This window comes from Rattus rattus, chromosome 6, assembly GCF_011064425.1.
Source record: "Rattus rattus isolate New Zealand chromosome 6, Rrattus_CSIRO_v1, whole genome shotgun sequence".
In the NCBI taxonomy this organism is placed as follows: domain Eukaryota; kingdom Metazoa; phylum Chordata; class Mammalia; order Rodentia; family Muridae; genus Rattus; species Rattus rattus.
Genome location: NC_046159.1, coordinates 137,795,969 through 137,814,893, shown reverse-complemented (window position 1 = coordinate 137,814,893; position 18,925 = coordinate 137,795,969). Strand labels below are relative to the sequence as shown.

Here is an 18,925-nt window from a genome sequence, read left to right as displayed (position 1 = left end):
CTGCGTGCTAGACTAGAAAACAGGGCTCTGGTTTATTCGTGTAGATAAGGTTCTGCATCCTATACAATCAGATGAGGAATTTGTGAAAGGGGCGGGTCCTAGCATATGGGAAGAAAGGAAAGTAATTTCACCATTCCAAGGGATTTTACAAAATGATCTTCTTGTGCCAAATCACCAAGTCAGCCAATTTTGCTCCTTTTCTATGCTGGTGTCCCTTTCTCCTGAATGGTATATTAAAACAATTTCATTTTTTATTAGTTTCCTAACTGTTATCTTGCTACTGCTCTGTCTAGATTCCTTTACTATTCGAGGGTCTTTTTCTGATGCTTCCTCCCCAAGCTGCAATGTAATCTCTCGTGTTCTCACAAGGGCAGCTTTCAAATGATAGGTGAAAACTCTTGGCTGAGTCCAGATTGGGGTTTTTGTTTGCTTCCACTGCAAACATGATTCTTTGTGCAGATCTAGATCCTTCCGTTTCTTTTAATACGCCTATGCTACAAGTTTTAAGTGATTGGTTCCTTGAAGTTAAAGCCTTGGCTAGAAAAATTACTCAGGTCGTCATCCAGCATCTTTTAAGGCTCTCCGTGTCTTACACACGTTTTGTGTTACTCCTGTTGGAGGGTTCTTCACCTCGAGAAAATCCTGGCACCTCAGGTTCTTCAGCTACCACAAAAATGTTTGTGAGGCAGGCCAGTCTCCTACGCACAGCGTTCATCTAAAGAGACTCCTACCCTGAGCCCGGCTGTTCTTTGCACACAATTTAGAAGAATCTCAGGTTTGCACTCCCCTTCCCGCACTGGGAGACTCAGGAGAACTTCCAAAGCACACGCCCACCTCCCGCGAGGGCACTGGACTACGCACGCGCGGATCCGCTGAGACGTCACCTCGGCGACTAGTAGTGACGTCAGAAGGCGCGCCTGGCCGAAACCTGTCCGGATTCTGCGGGCGGGAGTCCTGCCCCTTGGAGCTCATGGTGCGCTGTGGTTGCGCGTTGTTGAGAAAGGTCCGTGTCGGGGGCTCATCCCCCAGCTTTGCTGTCTCTCGCCGCTCTTCTCCTGGGTTGTCGTTCCTTAGTTCCCGCTGTCGTGGGAGAAGACTGTGTCTCTGTAACATGGTTACAGGCATGTAACCCAAACATGCCTGTTTGGGGTCCAGCTATAGGGAATTCCTATAATGTTCCCCAAAGCACGTAGGAGGATAGTTGGGCTACCTGACTGCGGTTTAGACACAGCATTACGGTGTACGAGCCGTGCAGAGGCTTTTTTCTGTGTTTGTTAGTTTTGGTTCTCGTTGTTTAAAAGACTGTCCATAACCTGCTTTTATACGTTTCCCCTCCTTGGCACTGCTTTTAATATTTTTTCTGAAGACTTTTTCTGGAACCCAAAGTGTGTAATTGCTGTACCGCGTACAGAGATTTTACGTCAGTTTTTATGTAATGCCTGACTTAGAATCCATTTTTATAACAATCTGCAACCAACTGCTTCGATTTAAAAAAAAAAAATCACAGTGAGCTAACTAGCAACAGTTTGTGAACGTTAGAAGTCACCTTATTACATAAACTGTTATTATTAACAGCCATTTAAGATTGCAGCTCTTATAAATGAGCTTCCCTAAGAAATATGACAAATCTAAAGAATAAAGGAAAAGTCACACATTGAATCCAGCTTTAAAAGCCCTTACCAAGAATATCTCAGGGTGGTCAATCTTCAGTTTTTTTAAACCCACAGATACTTTTGATACCCAAAAATACTGCAAATTGACAAAAATGTGAATATTAATTTACTCTGTAATTTGAAAGCCTGGGATTAAGACACAAGAGCTTTATAAGAAATTACTTATTTAGTGAGGGTAACTAAATGTTGATTAAGAACCAGAAGGTATAATACAATGTCTGAGGAAGCCTGCAAAGTCAGAGAGTCAATGAGAGTGAGATTTCAAGGATGCCTCAGACCACAAAACCATAAACCATATTTTAGTCGTATGTGAGGATACATGGAAACTCTGACACCAGAAAATGGGTTTATGATAGAGAGAACAAATGATAATCTGTGTAGAGGAGAAAGCATGACTAGAGTGGCAGGGAGAGTGGGCAGCTCATAGAAAAGAACAGTAGAGCTCAACAAATGACGGTCACCCCGGTGAGATCTGCTGAGGGCTTTGAATACAGCACTGTGAACTTTATTGTTTCATAAGCAGTAAAACCCCAAAGTCACGATTGTTTCTGAGTAAAGAGAAACATAGACGTCAGGTTCGCTTAAGGGGAAAAAAAGATGCTCTTGGCTCCTGGTGGTGCGTGCATTAAGAAGGAATGACGAGACCCTGAGAGACCATTTGGAGTTAACAGTCAAGGTTCTAAGGGAACAGTGATTCTGGAAAGGAGTTAGGCTTCTTGGAAAGCAAAAATTACAGTAAAAAGCCGTCCGTTTGTTCAATCTGGATGAGCAGATAATTAACTGAGGGAACAGCTTTTTGTTGCTGTTGCTGCTGCTCTTTAGAACATTTTGTTTTGGAGGGATCCATCCAGTGGCTACCCACCAACAGGTTACTTATTTAAAGGGTTTTTCATGTAAACAGAAGGCAGTTCTGCTTTCAGTTGTTTTAAACTATTAAAAGCTTAACCTTTTCACAGGGGAGCATTACTAGTACCTACTGAGGTCACCCTGGAGAGAAGGTTTAGAATGAAAACAGAAAGGACAGACTCCTTGAGGCTAGGTGAAGCATTTGATCATTAAGGGAGAGAGAGTGGGAAAGGAGGTAGTGCAAGAAAGGGCTATACATACAGGTGCTATACAGACAGCTTTGATTCTTTCCTCAAAGAAGCCTCAGTAGAATGAAACCAGAACCTTTTAAGTTAATAGAATATTTGATGTATAAGTATCCTCTCTCTCTCATTTTCTTAAGTATGGAAATTTCATTGATAACCTAAGAATCTTCACCAAGGGAGGAAGCGGTGGAATGGGCTACCCTCGTTTAGGTGGAGAAGGTGGAAGAGGTGGTGACGTCTGGGTTGTGGCCCATAAAAATATGACCTTAAAACAACTTAAAAACAAATACCCTCAGAAACGGTTTGTGGCCGGAGGAGGAGCAAACAGTCGGTAAGTGCTTATGGGATGGTTCTCAGCTTCATGAAAGTCAAACTCTTCTGGGGAAACCAGAATATAGAGCTTTACTAATAACTCAAATTACCTTCTGTATTCTCATCAAGCAAAAGTCTAACATGACTATTTTGGTGGGTTTGACCTTTGTCCATTTACTCTCCCAGTGTCTCTTTTCTATTTCCTCCTGGGAATAGATGTTATCTGAATCCGTACTTTGTTCCAAACTTACCTTGGGCAAAATTTCAGTAGGGCCCCAGCGGCTCCCTACCGTGGAGAGGCTTTCATTTATAGTTCTTCCACCCAGATACAACCACTAGCCGGTTGGACTTGACTTTTCTAATACATTTCTGTGGTTTTACAAATGTAATCATGTGTTTGTGTATAAAGTCCAGCATAGAGAAATAAGATAACAGAGCACAGTATTTTGCAACGCCCTCTTCTTTTCATGCCTCAACCTTTTCATGCCTAAAATTATTCAGAAAGCTGTGTATCACAGTATTAGAGTTAGCATTTTATGACTTGCCAGTTTAGGCTAATGTTGGTACTGTCCTTTTATATTGCCATAGCCACAATATTTTAATAATATTGTTTAATATTATGTTTAATAATAATAATTGTTTAATAATATTGTTTAATAATAATGTTTAATAAAGTAACGTTTAAGTAGCCAATTCGTCTCTCCCAGCTTAGTACTCCAGTTGTGGTCAGCTTTTTAGAAAAGTGACATTCATTAGATTTGCTGGGTCTTTGTACTTGATTTGTGTCATAGCAGTCATCTTTGGATGTCAGATATAATATGTATATATATCTCAGTTCATTTCAGGTTTAAATGACTTAGTGCTTAACTCAGTAGCAACTTATTTCCATTTTTATAGGTCATGTTAGTATAAAATGTAAAAACATAGGAATAACTGTTCTTTTCGAATTTAACCTTTTAATATCTGCTTTAGTGAGAAAGGCTGACTGTTAGTCAACGTTGTAAATGATTTCATTCAGTGGTGTTCTGTCTTGTTTTGTAGGGTTAGTGCACTGAAGGGCTCTAAGGGAAAGGACTGTGAAGTGCCCGCTCCCGTGGGTATCTCAGTAACTGATGAAAACGGAGAAGTGCTAGGTGAGGCCTGGCTTCTACACCTGTGCGAGATGAGCACATTTTCCCGAGTTAATCAGGAAATCCCTAACTTGTGAGGAGAATGTTCCTTAATATTAAAATTACATTGTTTATTGTGTGCATTGGGAGTCCACACACGTGGAGGTTGGAGGATGATTTACAAGTCAGTTCTCTCCTCCCATCCTGTGGAGTCTAGGGATACCTGGGATGACTCGGGTCATCAAGGTTGGTGCCAAGTGCCTTCACACACAGCCATCTCACAGAAGAAAGGTTTTTAACATTTATAACTTTACCTACTGGCTTATTAAAGATTTTTTAAATGGATATAAAATGTATTCAAAAGCTTACTGCTATATTTAAGATGGCTTTAAAGAGGTAAGGATACAACTTGGTTTTAAAACATACAATCAGCTTCCTTCTAGCTGTGTACAAAACTGTTTCTTTGGGGTCAGTATTTATTTGCCTTGTGTCCATGATAGACAAACACTTTATCTCCAAGACAGCCCTAGAGAGTTGCTTTTAAAAGTGTGTTTTTTAAGAAATTTAATTTTATAGTTTAGCCCTTTAGATTTTTAAATTGGAATTTCTTGACATATTTATGCAACAAAACATATTGTTTTAATCTATTAATGTTTTTGTCTTTCCTCTTAAAGGAGAACTCAATAAAGAGAAAGACAGAATTCTGGTTGCTAAAGGTGGCCTTGGTGGTAAATTACATACAAATTTCCTACCTTTGAAAGGCCAGAAGCGAATAATTCACCTTGACCTTAAAGTTATAGCTGATGTAGGCTTAGTAGGGTAAGTATCACTTATATTCTTATCATATGTCTATCAGACAGTTCAGGACTACAAAATGAATTAAATAATAATTTTGGGTAATATGTATTCCTAGTTTATATAATTTGTATGTTAGTACTTTGAGCTAAAAATACAGTTGACCCTTAAAATTTTAAGAGTTTTAAGGCACAAATTTCATCACTATATTCCTGTATATAATTTTTCTTTCTTCCTTCCCTTCCTCCTTTCTTCCCTCTCTCCTCTTGCTTGCTTGCTTACTTACTTCCTGGAACCCTATGTTGCACGTGTTGGTTTGCAAATTACCATACAGTTCTGGCCAGCCTCAGACTCGTGAGCCTACTGCTTCCCCTCTTAGGTGCAGGTGTGGTGGTTTAAGGAGAGCAGCCCTCAGCCCTCGTAGGTGCATATGTTTTAACACTTGGTCCTCAGTTGGTGGAACTGTTCAAGAAGGATTAGGAGATACGGCTTTGTTGGGGGAGGTGTGTCATTGGGGGTCCAGATTTTAAGGTTTCAAAACCCCACACCATTCTTACTTAGTTCTCTTTACCTCATGTAGACTCTCAGATACTCCTGCAGGCTGTCTGTCTGCTGCCACACTGCCTGCCATGATGTCCATAGGCAGTAATCTTCTAGAGCCCCAAATTAAACTCTTTTTTATCATGATGTTTTGTCATGGCAATAGAAAAATAACTAGGACAACAGGCAGGAGATGCACACATGCGCTCACCTGGACCTCTCCCACTTCATACAATCCAGGGACCAAACCCAAGGAATGGCGCCACCCACTTACAGCATAGGTCTTTCCATATCAGCCAGCACAATGAAGATAGTCCCTCACAGACTTACCTACAGGCCAACCTCATGTAGATAATCCCTCACTGACACTCTTCTCAGCTGACTCTAGATTGTGTCAGGTTGACAATTAAAAGTAAACATCACAGTCCCCATGCCTGGGTCTGTATATAACTGGATTCCTGGAAAACTTAACTACCAACAGCCTGTTGTTGACCTTTGAGTTCTTATTTTGTGTTATTTGCATGTTACATGTTATATGTACTAGATGTGGTAAAAATTGTATACATTCATTATGTGTTTTATAGGTGGTGTGGAGTTAGAGAAAGAGAGAGAGAGAGAGAGAGAGAGAGAGAGAGAGAGAGAGAGAGAACTGGAGAGCTGCTCTGTGATTAAAAGCATTTGAGGTACTTATAGAGGACCTGGGTTAGTTAGTTGTTAGTTCCCACTGCCCTCATGGTTGCTCAAAAAAGAAAAAAAATTCATTTTCATTTAGTTGCAAGAAACTATTTTTCCTTATTTATTTGGACTCTTCACCATTTAGTGAGGAGTCGTTTAATCTTCATGATTTGGTGTGTTTCCTAGAGGTTTGTCTGCTGTGGACACAGGAGTTACTTAGACTCTTTGGGTTAGTGAGGAGCTGTTCTGTGTCAGGGGACGTGGAATGGTTTAGAGAGCCGTGTGTGCTGGGTAGATGTACATTCCTTGGTGCTTGAGTGGAACTTCAGTAAATATTCGTTAAGTCCATTTGATATATGATGTGAATAATTCTCTGTCTAATTTTTGTCCAGATGACCTGTCTAGTAGAAAAAATGGGGTATGCATATCATCTCTTATTAATGGATTGATGTTAATCCGTGTCTTTAAACCCAGTACATGTTTTATGAAACTGGGTTCCCCAGCGTCTGGTGCATACATATTTAGAATAGAGCTGTGTTTTGGTTAGTTCTTCCCCTGATCAGAATGAAGCGCCCCTTCTTTATCTCTTCTGACTAGCCTTAGTTTGAAGTCTGTTTTGTCAGATTCTACGATGGTGACTCCTGCTTGCCTCCTGGTCCCATTTGATTGGGGTACTTTTGTCCATCCTTTCAGTCTGTGCTGTGCATATCTTTAAAGATAAGGCACATAAGCTACAGATAGATGGCTATTGTTTCTTGATGCATTCAGTCAGTCAGCCTGTGTGTTTTGATGAAGAGCTGAGGGCAGTGATTTTAGAAGTTATTACTGAAATGTGTGTGTTAGGCAGTCATTAAGTGGTTGGTTTCAGAGTTGTTTGTGTTCTCAGTGGTGTTTTATGACTTCATATTTCCTTCCACGGTCTCTCTGTTGTGCTCATTCCTCTCATCAGCCTCAACTTCCTGTGTTCTCTTTAGGTTTGGTTTGTTGGATAGAATTTATAGGGCTGTTTATATCATGGAAAGTGTTTCTTTATCCTTCAATTATGACACATAGTTTTTGCTGCCAATGTTACTCTAGCCTGGCCATCATAGTCTTTTAGGAGTTGGAATGTACTGCTCCAGGCTATTCTGGCCTTCAGAGTTTCCATGGAGTTTTTCTTTATATGTGGCTAGTGTTTTTTCTCTTGCAGCTTTCAATGTGCTTTCTTTGCTCTGTATACTTAGCACTTATGTTGTAACTATGACATGCTGTGGTGATTTTCTTTTCTGGTCTGGTTGTTTTGTAATCTGTGTGTTTCTTGTATTTCTATGGCTATGCCTTTTCTTAGTTTGGCAAAGTTTTCTTCTGTTATCTTGTCAAAGCTCTAGCCTATGCCATTGATTTGGGATTCTCCTCCCTCATCAATCCCTATAATTCAAAAGTTTGGCCTTTTTAATGGTGCCCCATGTTTCCTGTGTTCCTTTCCTGTGTGTGTGTGTGTGTGTGTGTGTGTGTGTTTTAATTTTTCATATTTCTTGCCTATTTTGCTTAGTTCCTTAACTTTATTTTCCATTCCTAATTCTTCCCTCTGTTGAATCCATTCTACTTGTTAAAAGCTTTCCTTTTAGTTTCCTAGTTGAATTGCTGGGTTTTTCAGTCCCATCATCATTTCAGCTTGATCCTCTTCCAAGTCCTGGATTGTCTTGTCAGTTCCATCAGCTTTGTTTGTGTTGCCATGGGCATCACTCAGTTATTCCCCTTAAGTTCTTTCTTCTTAATTTCATTGAGCTGTTTTCACTAAATTTTCATTGATTTTCACTAAAGTCAGTTGAATTCTTTGATGAAGCATATGGTTCTTTTAAATTCTGTGTCCTGGAGTTCATCTACATAATTCTCATTGGCAAACATTTCAAAAGACTGGTAGGTTTTAGAATGAAGATACTGGCTTGATCATTTTGTATCGTTTATATTTTTGCAGTGAGGTCTATGTATATGGACTTTTGTTGGTTTGGGCATGTGGACTTTGCTGGTTCTAAGTCTTAGATAGAGAACGTTGGGTTAGAAAAGAGGATGTATGAATAGGCTGGGCCTGCAGGCTGGAAATGGCTTGAGTGGAATAGAGTCAGTCAGATGAGCACAGTGCACTGGGGCAGGATACAAGATGTGCCTTTTGGTGCCTGGATTGGGGGTAGGGGTGGGAATCGGGAGTAGATAGGACTAGATGGGAAAGTTGGAGATGGCATGGGTCAGTAAATTTTTTTTCTTCAAAAAAAAACTAAGGCATATTTTATTAGTCATGGTTCTCTAGAGGAACAAAACTTATAAAATCCAGGGCAAAGGACTGTGATAGATGATGCTATCTATGGACTCAGCAGCAGAAAATTCTAAACTGTGGAAAAGAAGCTCTGTGGGACAAATGACCCAGTTTCTTTAAAAATAAATTGCAAAAGAGAAGCAAAATGGAAGGTAAGGGTATGTGAAAATGATTTCAGAGGCACTCCAGATAATTATAATTCCAGTACTTTATTTCAATTTGTACTCAAACAACCAGATTTTAAAAATGGGAGACCCCTGAGCTAAAACTGACCAGAATGCTTCCTCCCTGAGGGTTAGCTTTCGTGGAAACAGAAAGCACACTGTAAGCTTCCAAAGGAGGAAGGCAACCCAGTCTTACCCAGCTGTGACACCTGTGACGCTGTCAATAACCAGCATGTCACCATGCTCCTAAGGGTGCAATAGTGGCACATGCACATTGGCAGGAGCCCAAAGTCTCTAGCTAGACTTATACTCATCATATCGGCACTTGGAAGTCAGAGGCAGATGGATCTCTGTGAGTCTACATAGTGAGTTCCAGGACAGCCAGCCAGGACTACACAGAATACCCTGTCTCAAAAAGCCAAAAAAAAGAAAAAAAAAAAAAAAAAAGGAAGGGGGGCCTGGTTCTCTATAGCCTGGTAGTCCTGGAACTCTGTAGACTGGGGTGGCCTTGACCTCCCCTCTGCCTCCCAAGTGCTGGGATTAAAGGTGTGTGCTATAACCACCTGGTAGGAATTTACTTCTTGTCAGAACAGAGTTAAAGAGTGGAGTTGAATGAGAATTCTTGAATGCTTGTAAGAAAACAAGTGTCTTGTGACCCAGTTTCTTCAAAACTCCAAACTGTTCTTGGAATGTATTTTCATGCTCCTTCCAGGTGTTGCAGATAAGATTGAGTTTTCTTCCATTGTTGTTATTCATGTTCCTCTATGGAAAAGCATGTATTTGCCACTTGTGACTTAGTCTTGTGATTGAACAACTTGATTCTTTTTAACCCCCAAGTATAAATTTCCTGATGCTCTGATTAAACTTGGCTATTGCTTGAGACTTTAGTCCACCTCATTTTTAGCCCCCACTTCCCCAGGTTCACAGCACTAACTAAAGTAGTAAACACATGAAATGTTGAGTATTCAAAAGCATGCAACTAATTCTGGTTTTGTTATAATTTGCATATGTATTTCAGATTCCCAAATGCTGGAAAATCCTCCTTACTGAGTCGGGTTTCCCATGCAACACCTGTGATTGCAAGTTATGCATGTAAGTATAATTGGTGTATTTTAATGGGTGAGGTAAGTTTTCTTTGCATAAGACTAATAGAAGTCTGAGTTTAGCTTTAATTTGAAAGCTTTCAGCAGTTAGAATCTATGCATTTTTTTTAATCTTTCAGACTACTACAGTCCTTGTTACAAACATTGCTGCATTTATTCCTCTGTTGAACATCACTTAGTTGGTTACTATAGGATTTTAACGCTACTTAGCTCGTGTTATGTACACTGTGATAAATACTGGGAAGACATAAACATTTTTACTAATTTTATAAGAATTTTTTTTCTAGGAACCATATTAGGCTATGCTGCTAGAAAAACTGGTAAGCAGAACTTACCAGCAATGTTGTGAGATTAATTACACTCAGACTAGGGTGAAAGGAATGTGTGTGTTTGTGTGTTTGCACATCACTGATAAATATAAGGGGAGGACAGTGTTAAAGAGCAAAAGTGACTGCTGTAGGTAGACTCTGCTGAGGGACTGTGCTTAGGCAGAGATAAGCACAATGATTATGATTAATCAGAGCTTTAGAATAGAGGTAAAGGGTCTTTAAGCTGTGAAAAGAGCCTATACACAGCTTAGTAGTTACAGGAAATTTGTTATAAAAACATGAAGTAAGAGACAAAGGTGGGAAGTGAGATTAAAGTCAGATCAAATTCCATAGACTACACCGGTTGTCTCTCATCGTATTAAACACCTTAAAAGTATTCAGAAGACTTTATCTAAGGGATAAAATAGACTTTCCAACGTTCTCTTAGCAATACTATAGAAAGTGGTTGGTATAAAGCATAAATGAATCTGGAAGAATAGTTAGTCTGCTAGTGCAGTAGCTGGATGAGATACAGGAAAAGATTAGGTTAAAGGTATTGAATGAATATGAGACAGTATTTTCCATTATTAAACAAAAGCCCACACAATGGCAGTCAAGTTGACCAACCAGTTTAGTCCTGTAGAAGGAAAGACAAAAGTCCTAGGAGAGAGCTAGTACAGAAATGGAAGGCGTAAGAACAGCTCAGATGAGAACTCTCCCAGGCCCTGTGTGGTACAGTTAACAGTACTTCCTGCTAAGTCTGACTTTCAGCAAGTCTGACATGTGGCAGAAGGAGAGAACTGAGTCCTGTAGGTATTCTCTGACCTACATATGCATACCATGCCATGCGCAAGTCCTTCCCCCAAATATATAACTACATAAAGGTAACAGACTCTTAAAAAGAAAGAAAACTGTTACTGGAGAAGCAGTGATTGTCGTGATCAGAACCTGAGTCCCTAAGCATTCTCAGGCTGCCCTGACCATGCAGCAGGGCTTTAGGCTCAAGCATAGAAGTCTGTCTTCAAAGTACAATATGAATGACAGATAACTTAGTACCCATTTCAACAAACTAAAATGGGATTAAATATTCAGCAAATAGATATTATTCAACCTATATATAATATTGACATTTTTCTAGAGTCTTTAGTTTTTTATGCCTTCCTTAATTTACTGCCATTTCTCCTTTCAGTTACAACACTAAGGCCTGAACTTGGAAAGATTATGTACAATGATTTCAAACAGGTTGGTAGTTTTAAATTAAAACATGGTTGGTTTTGTTTTGGGTTTTCCTCTCTTTGATAGAACTTTTAAAAACATTTTTTTATTTTTAAACGTGTGTGTGTGTGTATGTGTGTGTGTGTGTGTGTGTGTGTGTGTGTGTGTCTTTGTATGAAGTCAGATGGGTGTCGTTTGCTGGAGCTGGAGTTGCTATCTGATGGTGTGCTAGGAATTGCTCTTCGATTCTCTGCCAGAAAGCATACGCTCCTGACCACTGAGCTCTCTTGCCTGGTAGTAGGACTTTCATATTTACGTGTGTGGATGGTCTTGAAGGAAAAACAGGGGTTAAAGGAAAAAACTATGGACAAAGTAATTCCGCTCAACATTATTATAGTAAAACAAGAATTTAATTTCTTCTCCTCCCAAATGCTATGCCCACTTCATCTATACAGAATTATGTCTTTGTTATGCTTTTCCTAGTCTGAATCTTCTCAGTATATGTCTTTATTTTACTACCCCAGGGGATTGTTAATCTCCGGTTCTTAAAGTGACTTTCTATAGAAGCTGTAGTACTTCTGTGAAAACTGTCTAATTCCAAGTTTCTGATTCTGAAAAGGGGGAAGGTGGGTGGTTCCTCAATGTTTTTCTTTATATTCTCCTTAGGGAAGAACTGTGGTTGCTTTATATACCCAGAGAGGCCTGCACGCCTGCATGTGGAAGGATTAACTGTGTTAAGTCTAGAGAACAGAATAGTCAGTTTAAAAAAGTAATGGATTATGAAGCCATAAAAAGCTAAGATCTTGAGTACATACTGCTGAGGGAAGAAGCCGAAAGGCTATCTTCTTCTAATTTCAACTATTGGTGCTCTAGTAAAAGCAAGCTATGGCAAAACAAAAAGGTCAATTTTGTCAAGATAAAGAGAAAGGAAGCATGTTTAGAGGAAGCCCAGATAATTCTTAGGAAAGAGAAACTGTTCCATGTGGTACCATTACTACTGATGCATCATTCATTTGTCAAAACCTTCAAAATATACACGACCAGGATGAACCCTCTGTAAAGTATGAATCTTAAATGGTAGTGGTGTGTGTGTTCATTAAATTCTCAGATACAATAAAAAGATCTGAGTAGTGATGTGACATAGAAAATAAAATGTCAACTATTATAGAGTACTAAATGCTAAATAAACTTATAGTATATGTTGAACATAACGACCAATATTTAGAAGAAAAGAACATTATTTATACCTAATGTTTAAGGAAGATCAATAGAGATTTCTGAAGGAAATTTTAGGATGTGAGACCCTTGCTGTGCATACACCTCTGTCATAGCCGTAGCCTCCTTTCAGACTCAGGATTCCTCATCAACACGGGTGACAGTGCTTCTCCCTCCTTACTGCATCTCAAACCATCTGGGTGGGCTAGGGACTACAGTGACAAATGATGCCTGGTCTCCAGAGACTTCAAACTAATGTCTTATGGGTTGCCTGGCTATTTGTTTGTAATAGATGTCCCCTCGGTGATCCCAATGACACAGCCATGTATGATGCACAGCAAGGCCTGAGAAGTGTGAAGTGATTCTTATGGGACGCTATTGTCTCACTGTGGAAGAAGAGACGATCACCCTGCTGGCCTATTGTGAACAGAAAAAGATCAATGGTGCCATTTACAATTGGAATGTAAAACTTAGAAAATACGGGTGTATTTACTACGTGTGAATGCTAATGAATTCTGCTTATAAAAGTTGTTTTATAAAAGAATTCATAGGTATAATATAGGATTAGAATTAAAGACTAACAGCTCGGTAGGTAGAGGAGCTTACATGATGAGCTGATGACCTGAGTTCAATCCCTGGATCCCACAGGTGGCAAGAAAAAACTGACTACTGAGAGTTGTCCAGTGCCCGCATGCATGCTGTAGATCATGTGTGCCCATACACATTAAGACATACATCTACACTGATTAATTATTTACACATTTACATTAGTAACTGTTAACTGTTAAACTAACCTCCCAATAACTATAATTTGGTATACTACAGAGTTAAAATGGGATGCAGATATCTGATAACAAACGATTTTAGCATATTTATTTCAAAGATGTCATAGAGTGATTGATTAGGAACTATATGAAGTTTGAAAATTTGGAAAAAAAATTGACCTCAGTTTCATTTTTTCTTTTTTACTAGATTTCAGTAGCTGATCTCCCAGGTTTGATAGAAGGAGCACATATGAACAAAGGAATGGGCCACAAGTTCCTCAAGCATTTAGAGAGAACCAGACAACTGCTTTTTGTCGTAAGTCATATGCGTATCAGTGAAGTTCAAATGGATTAACTTGTTCTTCCTCGAAGCACTTTGTAAGATTAAAGATAATGTGTCACAAATCATGTTGTCTTCATTGGTAAATGCCGTTCCATATCTTATGGTAGTACCAAAAGATTTTACAACCTGGTGACACCACAGCCCTCTTAGACGTGTGATCATACCCTGTGAGTTCATGTAGTGATAAGATCATTGGATGTGTTTTCAGAATGTAGTCCTAATATTAAACAGTACACGATGGCACTGGTAAATATCATCCTATAAGTCTGTGTCGGTGGGGACAAGTACAGGATAAATGCCTGTTTATAATGTGGGGGTGGAAATGCTGTTGGTATTGTTTTGTATGTGCACTTGGCCAGACTTGCCAAGACTTTAAGTCCTTGATATTTTGGCACAGTCTTATGAAGTATCTCTTTCAGTCTAGTTGGTATGCTTGAGTCAAGCATGAAATCAACAGTATTGATATCTATATAGTTTCTCTCAATGACTCATTTTACAGTAATGCTTGTACCTAACATGACAGCACAGTTTGTTACTTCATTGAGTGACTGAATTACCAGTTAAATATAGAGCGAGAAAATATTCCTTGTTGAAGTTATTGAGAGAAACATTTCTAAGCACAAAACTGTTCTGTGTTTCCTCTTCTCTTTAGGTTGATATTTCTGGATTTCAGCTTTCTTCTGTAACTCCATATAGAACTGCCTTTGAAACTATAATACTTCTTACAAAAGTAAGTTTTCTGGTTCACGGTGTTCTGGGTTTAGTCCACCAAGTATGAATGTCACATAGTAATCAGAATAACAGCCTTTTTAAAGATTTTTCTATCAGTTGAAAAGTTAAAGTCGCTGTCTCCAAGTCCTCAGACTTCACTCTTCTCCAGCTGTTAGGTTGGTAACGCCCTCCTCTGCTCCACGTCCCTCACACCTTGTCTGGCTTCTGCCCTGCCATCTTTCCTGAAACACGCTCACTTAATAAACTCTCCTCATACTCTTTTCTCTTTTGGAGGATACTCATTAGCAAACCATTACTGCTACACCAGCACTCTCCCGCAGAGCTATGCTCCTAGCACTTTCTTACCATGTAAGCAACATTGCTGAGAGTTATTGAATAATCTTACCATACTGCCATTGTTTCCCGTCGCTTACAACTGATGTGCCCTTGACTGCTCAATCTGTAACTGATAACATCTTTTGCTTATGCTTTAGATGGTGTGCTTACTAGGCGTCTGTGACTGAGTGTCATGTTAACCACTAAAGGAAGAAGGAGAAGGAAAAACTCTGCAGCCTTTTCTGTTTCAATTCTGTAGCTATCCCCACAACATTGCTGAAACTTACTTTTAAGTACATGATGCCTTTTTCAAGCATGTGGCAGATAGTGAATTGTTGTGACTAGCATATGTCTTATCCCCGTAACTCTAGTTACTTGCATTTCGCTCTAGGCACAAAATGAGCCGTTTCTGGGAAGTCACGTGAGCTAACATCCTATTCTCTGGGTTAGCAAAAAGCATTGTTCATTTTGCAGTTACTGTGATTTATAGCTCTGTGGTGATATGAATGGGCTGTAGAGTTACCAGGTTATTAAAGAAGGATGAAGTTACCGTCATACTGTTACTTGTGGTTTCTTTTTATTTAAAGGAGTTGGAGTTGTACAAAGAAGAGCTGCAGACAAAACCTGCACTCTTGGCAGTTAATAAGATGGACTTGCCAGATGCCCCAGTTAAGCTTCATGAACTGATGAAGCAGCTGCAGAAGCCGGAAGGTGAAGTGCGCTCACTGATCTGTTAGGCAGCGCTAGCTGTGTGCGGGGATTGGTTTTGCTGCTGGTGGCAGGGTGGGGGTAAGTTCTTGAGACAGGGCTTCCTGTAGTCTAGGACGGCCTCAAGTTTCTTGTTTATCTAAGGATCACCTGGAGTTTCTGCCTCTGCCTCCCAGGTGCTAGAATTATAGGCATGTACTACCATGGCCAATGGTAGTAAAAATCAATGGGAAGAAAGCTAGTGTTTCCTACCTAGAAACTCTAAAGGAAGAGCACATCATGTTTGGAGCACTGAAATAGCACTGACCAGTCATTAATCAAGTCGCAAAACAAGTAAGTTAAGTTAGAGAAAGACAAGAAAGACTACTTATGTCCAAAAAGGTCATAAAAAAACCCTAAAATGTATATGGACCTGAAAGGGTGTAAGAGAGGGCCTAGAGAAATGTCTCAGGCACCGAGAGCACATGCTGTTCTAGTAAGGACCAGCGTTCCCAGCATCGTGTCAGGTGCCTCACAACCCCACACCAGGTAGTCCGATGCCTCTTGTGTCCACACGTCTCTCCACCGAGACACCCATTCATACATTTAACCAAAGATAAAATAAAAGCTTTGTTTCTTGACTTTTTGGTTTAATTTTTTAACATGACTCCAGTCAGTCCAATCTACTTTTATACCACTTTAATTACATGCAGAATAATAAGATCAGTTCTGAGTCAAGGAACAAGCTAATTTTTATTTTTTGATGGCCTCCTAACACAGTTCTGGCTATCTGGAAGTCATTATGTAGACCAGAATGGCTTTGAAATCATAGAGACCCACCCGCTTCTGCTCTTGAGTGCTGGCATTAAAGCCTTGTACCAACATGACCAGCTAAAGATAAAAGAAATCTTTAAAAAGAAAACCAAACCAAACCACCCAGGGTGTGTAAAAGGAGAAGTCAGTAACGACCTGTGGAGTGTAACTGGTTCTGTCACAGCACCTTCATCAGCCCAAAACTTTGTTTCAGCGGTGCACACTGTACTTTAACAAACCGAGTAAGGTTTTACATTTTTTTCTTGTTTTTTTTTTTTTTTGAGACTTTATATATGTATGGGTATTTTGTGTACATGCATGCCTGTGTATGACGATTTGCAGTCTCAATGGAAGGCATCAGATTTTCGGGGTCTGGAATTACAGACAGCTGTTAGCTGCCGTGCTGAAAGTGAACCTGTTCTCCGGAAGAGCGGCCAGTGTTCCTAGCTGCTGAGTCAGCTCTCCAGCCCCTAAAGCTAGTAGTTTTAAAGAGGAATTTTTGTTGTTGTTGTTTTACTACTGTTAACTTGTTAATTCTGAAGAGTATTAGTCTTTAGAAAAGGACATTTAGTTCTGTGTTTATATGACACAGAAAGGAATGTCTGCGACTAATGTCTGTGACTAAAAGGATACGTCTGAAGTGTCTTAAATGGAAATACTTCCACTGTATAAAGAAACCTAGAGGGACTGACTTAGTCACGATTCTGTTGCCATGAAGAGACACTGACAAAAGCAACTCTTGTAAAAGCAAGCGTTTGACTGGGTGCTTGCTTACAATTTCAGAGTCTCACGTTATATCATGGTGTGGACATAGCCTCTTGTATGGCACTGGAGCAGTAGCTGCGAGCTACATTCTGTTCACAGGCAGACATAAACCAGGCCCAATATGGGCTTTTCAAAGTATGGAAGCCCACCTCCAGTGACACACTTCCTCCAACAACACCTCCCAGTCTTTCTAGTCCGGTCAAATAGTGACTCTTCCTGCTGACTAAGGATTCAGATATATGGGCCTACAGGGCCATTCTTATTCAAACCACCACAGGGACTCTTCACATTGTGGCACACTGAGTGTTGTAGGACACTTTTATCCTATGGTGGTGATGGGTTTTGGCACCTAGAAAGGACCTCATGTGCAAATGGCAAGTGGCCATCTGCTTTTAGAGAATACTGATTTCATTGTTATTAGGATGATAATTGGGGAAAACAGACCAATATACTAAGATTAAGGTCATTTGTTCCTTTCTTGAAAATCATTCCCCTCCATAATGCACATATTAGAACTATCCCTGAGTTAGTAAGTTAAAGTCAGTCTTGGGTCATAAACCCTAAAAGTCTTTATTCATTAATATCGTGGTTCACCTTGCTAATTGATCTTGCAGTTGGTGCTACTAGAACTGAGGGTAACTCAAGAGTATATATGTATTCTGGACCACCACAGTCCTTGAGTTTATCTCTCTGGGCTTTCTTGGAGGTTTATAACTCGCAGAAGTCAGGGTGATTTCTATGGCATCTGGCCCACCCATTCACTATGCTGTACCCCTTCCTGACTGCCATGGTGTTAGGGAGAAGGTAAAGCCACGCAGCCCTGTTATTCCCTAAGTGGTTGATTAGACTCAGGTAAAATGATCTGCCCTTGAGCTCTTTGGCTTCATGCCACAATTTTTAATGGGATCCTGGCCTCCATTTGTAATAACCCTGTGCCTGAAAGAAGTTAGAACTTACATGTGTACTAAGGTAAGCCAGAATGTTCTAAGTGATGTCATTGTTTTTATAGAAACTTGGCCTCATTTTATTTGGCTTCCTCAAGCAATTTTTATTATTCCTTTAAGTATTGTCATGATTTACTAGTATTTATCCTTCATTTTGTTTAAAATATATTTGTCCAACAGTTATTTCCTAAGTACTTACCATGTGCTGAGAACCACCTTTATCTGTAATGAAGCACAAATCCGAGAGCTTATGAGACAGGGCAGAACAGGGAAAGAGCTCCAGATGGCTGAGTTGTCAGTTTCACAGTTTTGAATTAATTTTTTAAAAGGCAATGAAATCACCTGTTCTTGTTTCAGACTTTCTGCATTTATTTGAAGCAAAGATGATTCCAGAGAAGGCTATAGAATTCCAGCATATCATTCCCATCTCAACAGTTACCGGTGAAGGGATTGAAGAGTTGAAGAACTGTATAAGGAAGTCACTGGATGAGCAGGATGACAAGGAAAATGATGCATTTCATAACAAGCAGCTGCTTCGTTTGCAGCATTCCGGGTCAGCATCTTAGACTGAGCCCCATCAAAGTGCGCTGCTACTATTCTAGAAAAGGCAGCATTTAAACCTAGTCCAGCATATTGACAGAATACTGCTTGGTCCTAAGGAATAGGAGAATCATGTTTAAAACACGGGTGAGCCTGCAGTGCATTATGTTCAAAGAAGCCAGGCAAGCACAGCAAGACAAATGTCAATGCTCTCACATGCTGAGTCTTAAAAGGTAAATTGAACAGATAGGAATACTGAAAAATGGTAATTGTTTATAGTATAAATAGGAGCTAGAAGATTTAAGAGATGTTGGTCAAAGGATACAAAGTTTCAATTAAGCCTTTCAGACCTGTTGTGTACCTTTTTTGTTTATAGAATAATGTATCATATTTTGAAAAATTGTAAGAAAATAGGTTTTAAGTGTTCTGACCACAAAAAAAATTTTGAGAAAAATAAATCTTTTAAAATAAATTGACTCTGTATTTCAAAACATGCTTTGTATGATAAAGATATGTGTATAATTTTGTA

General features: G+C 39.6%; 1 protein-coding gene across 1 annotated transcript; it reads left to right on the top strand.

Moving 5' to 3' along the window:
* The first annotated feature begins 900 nt into the window (after positions 1 to 900).
* Gtpbp10 (GTP binding protein 10) lies at positions 901 to 18,891 on the top strand. Its single transcript, XM_032907017.1, has 10 exons — positions 901 to 1,003; positions 2,902 to 3,095; positions 4,118 to 4,209; positions 4,860 to 5,004; positions 9,671 to 9,744; positions 11,253 to 11,305; positions 13,466 to 13,573; positions 14,253 to 14,330; positions 15,235 to 15,358; positions 18,214 to 18,891. The coding sequence occupies exons 1-10, from the start codon at positions 971 to 973 to the stop codon at positions 18,420 to 18,422; spliced, it is 1,110 nt and encodes a 369-aa protein (XP_032762908.1). The 5' UTR covers positions 901 to 970; the 3' UTR covers positions 18,423 to 18,891.
* Positions 18,892 to 18,925: the final 34 nt, after the last annotated feature.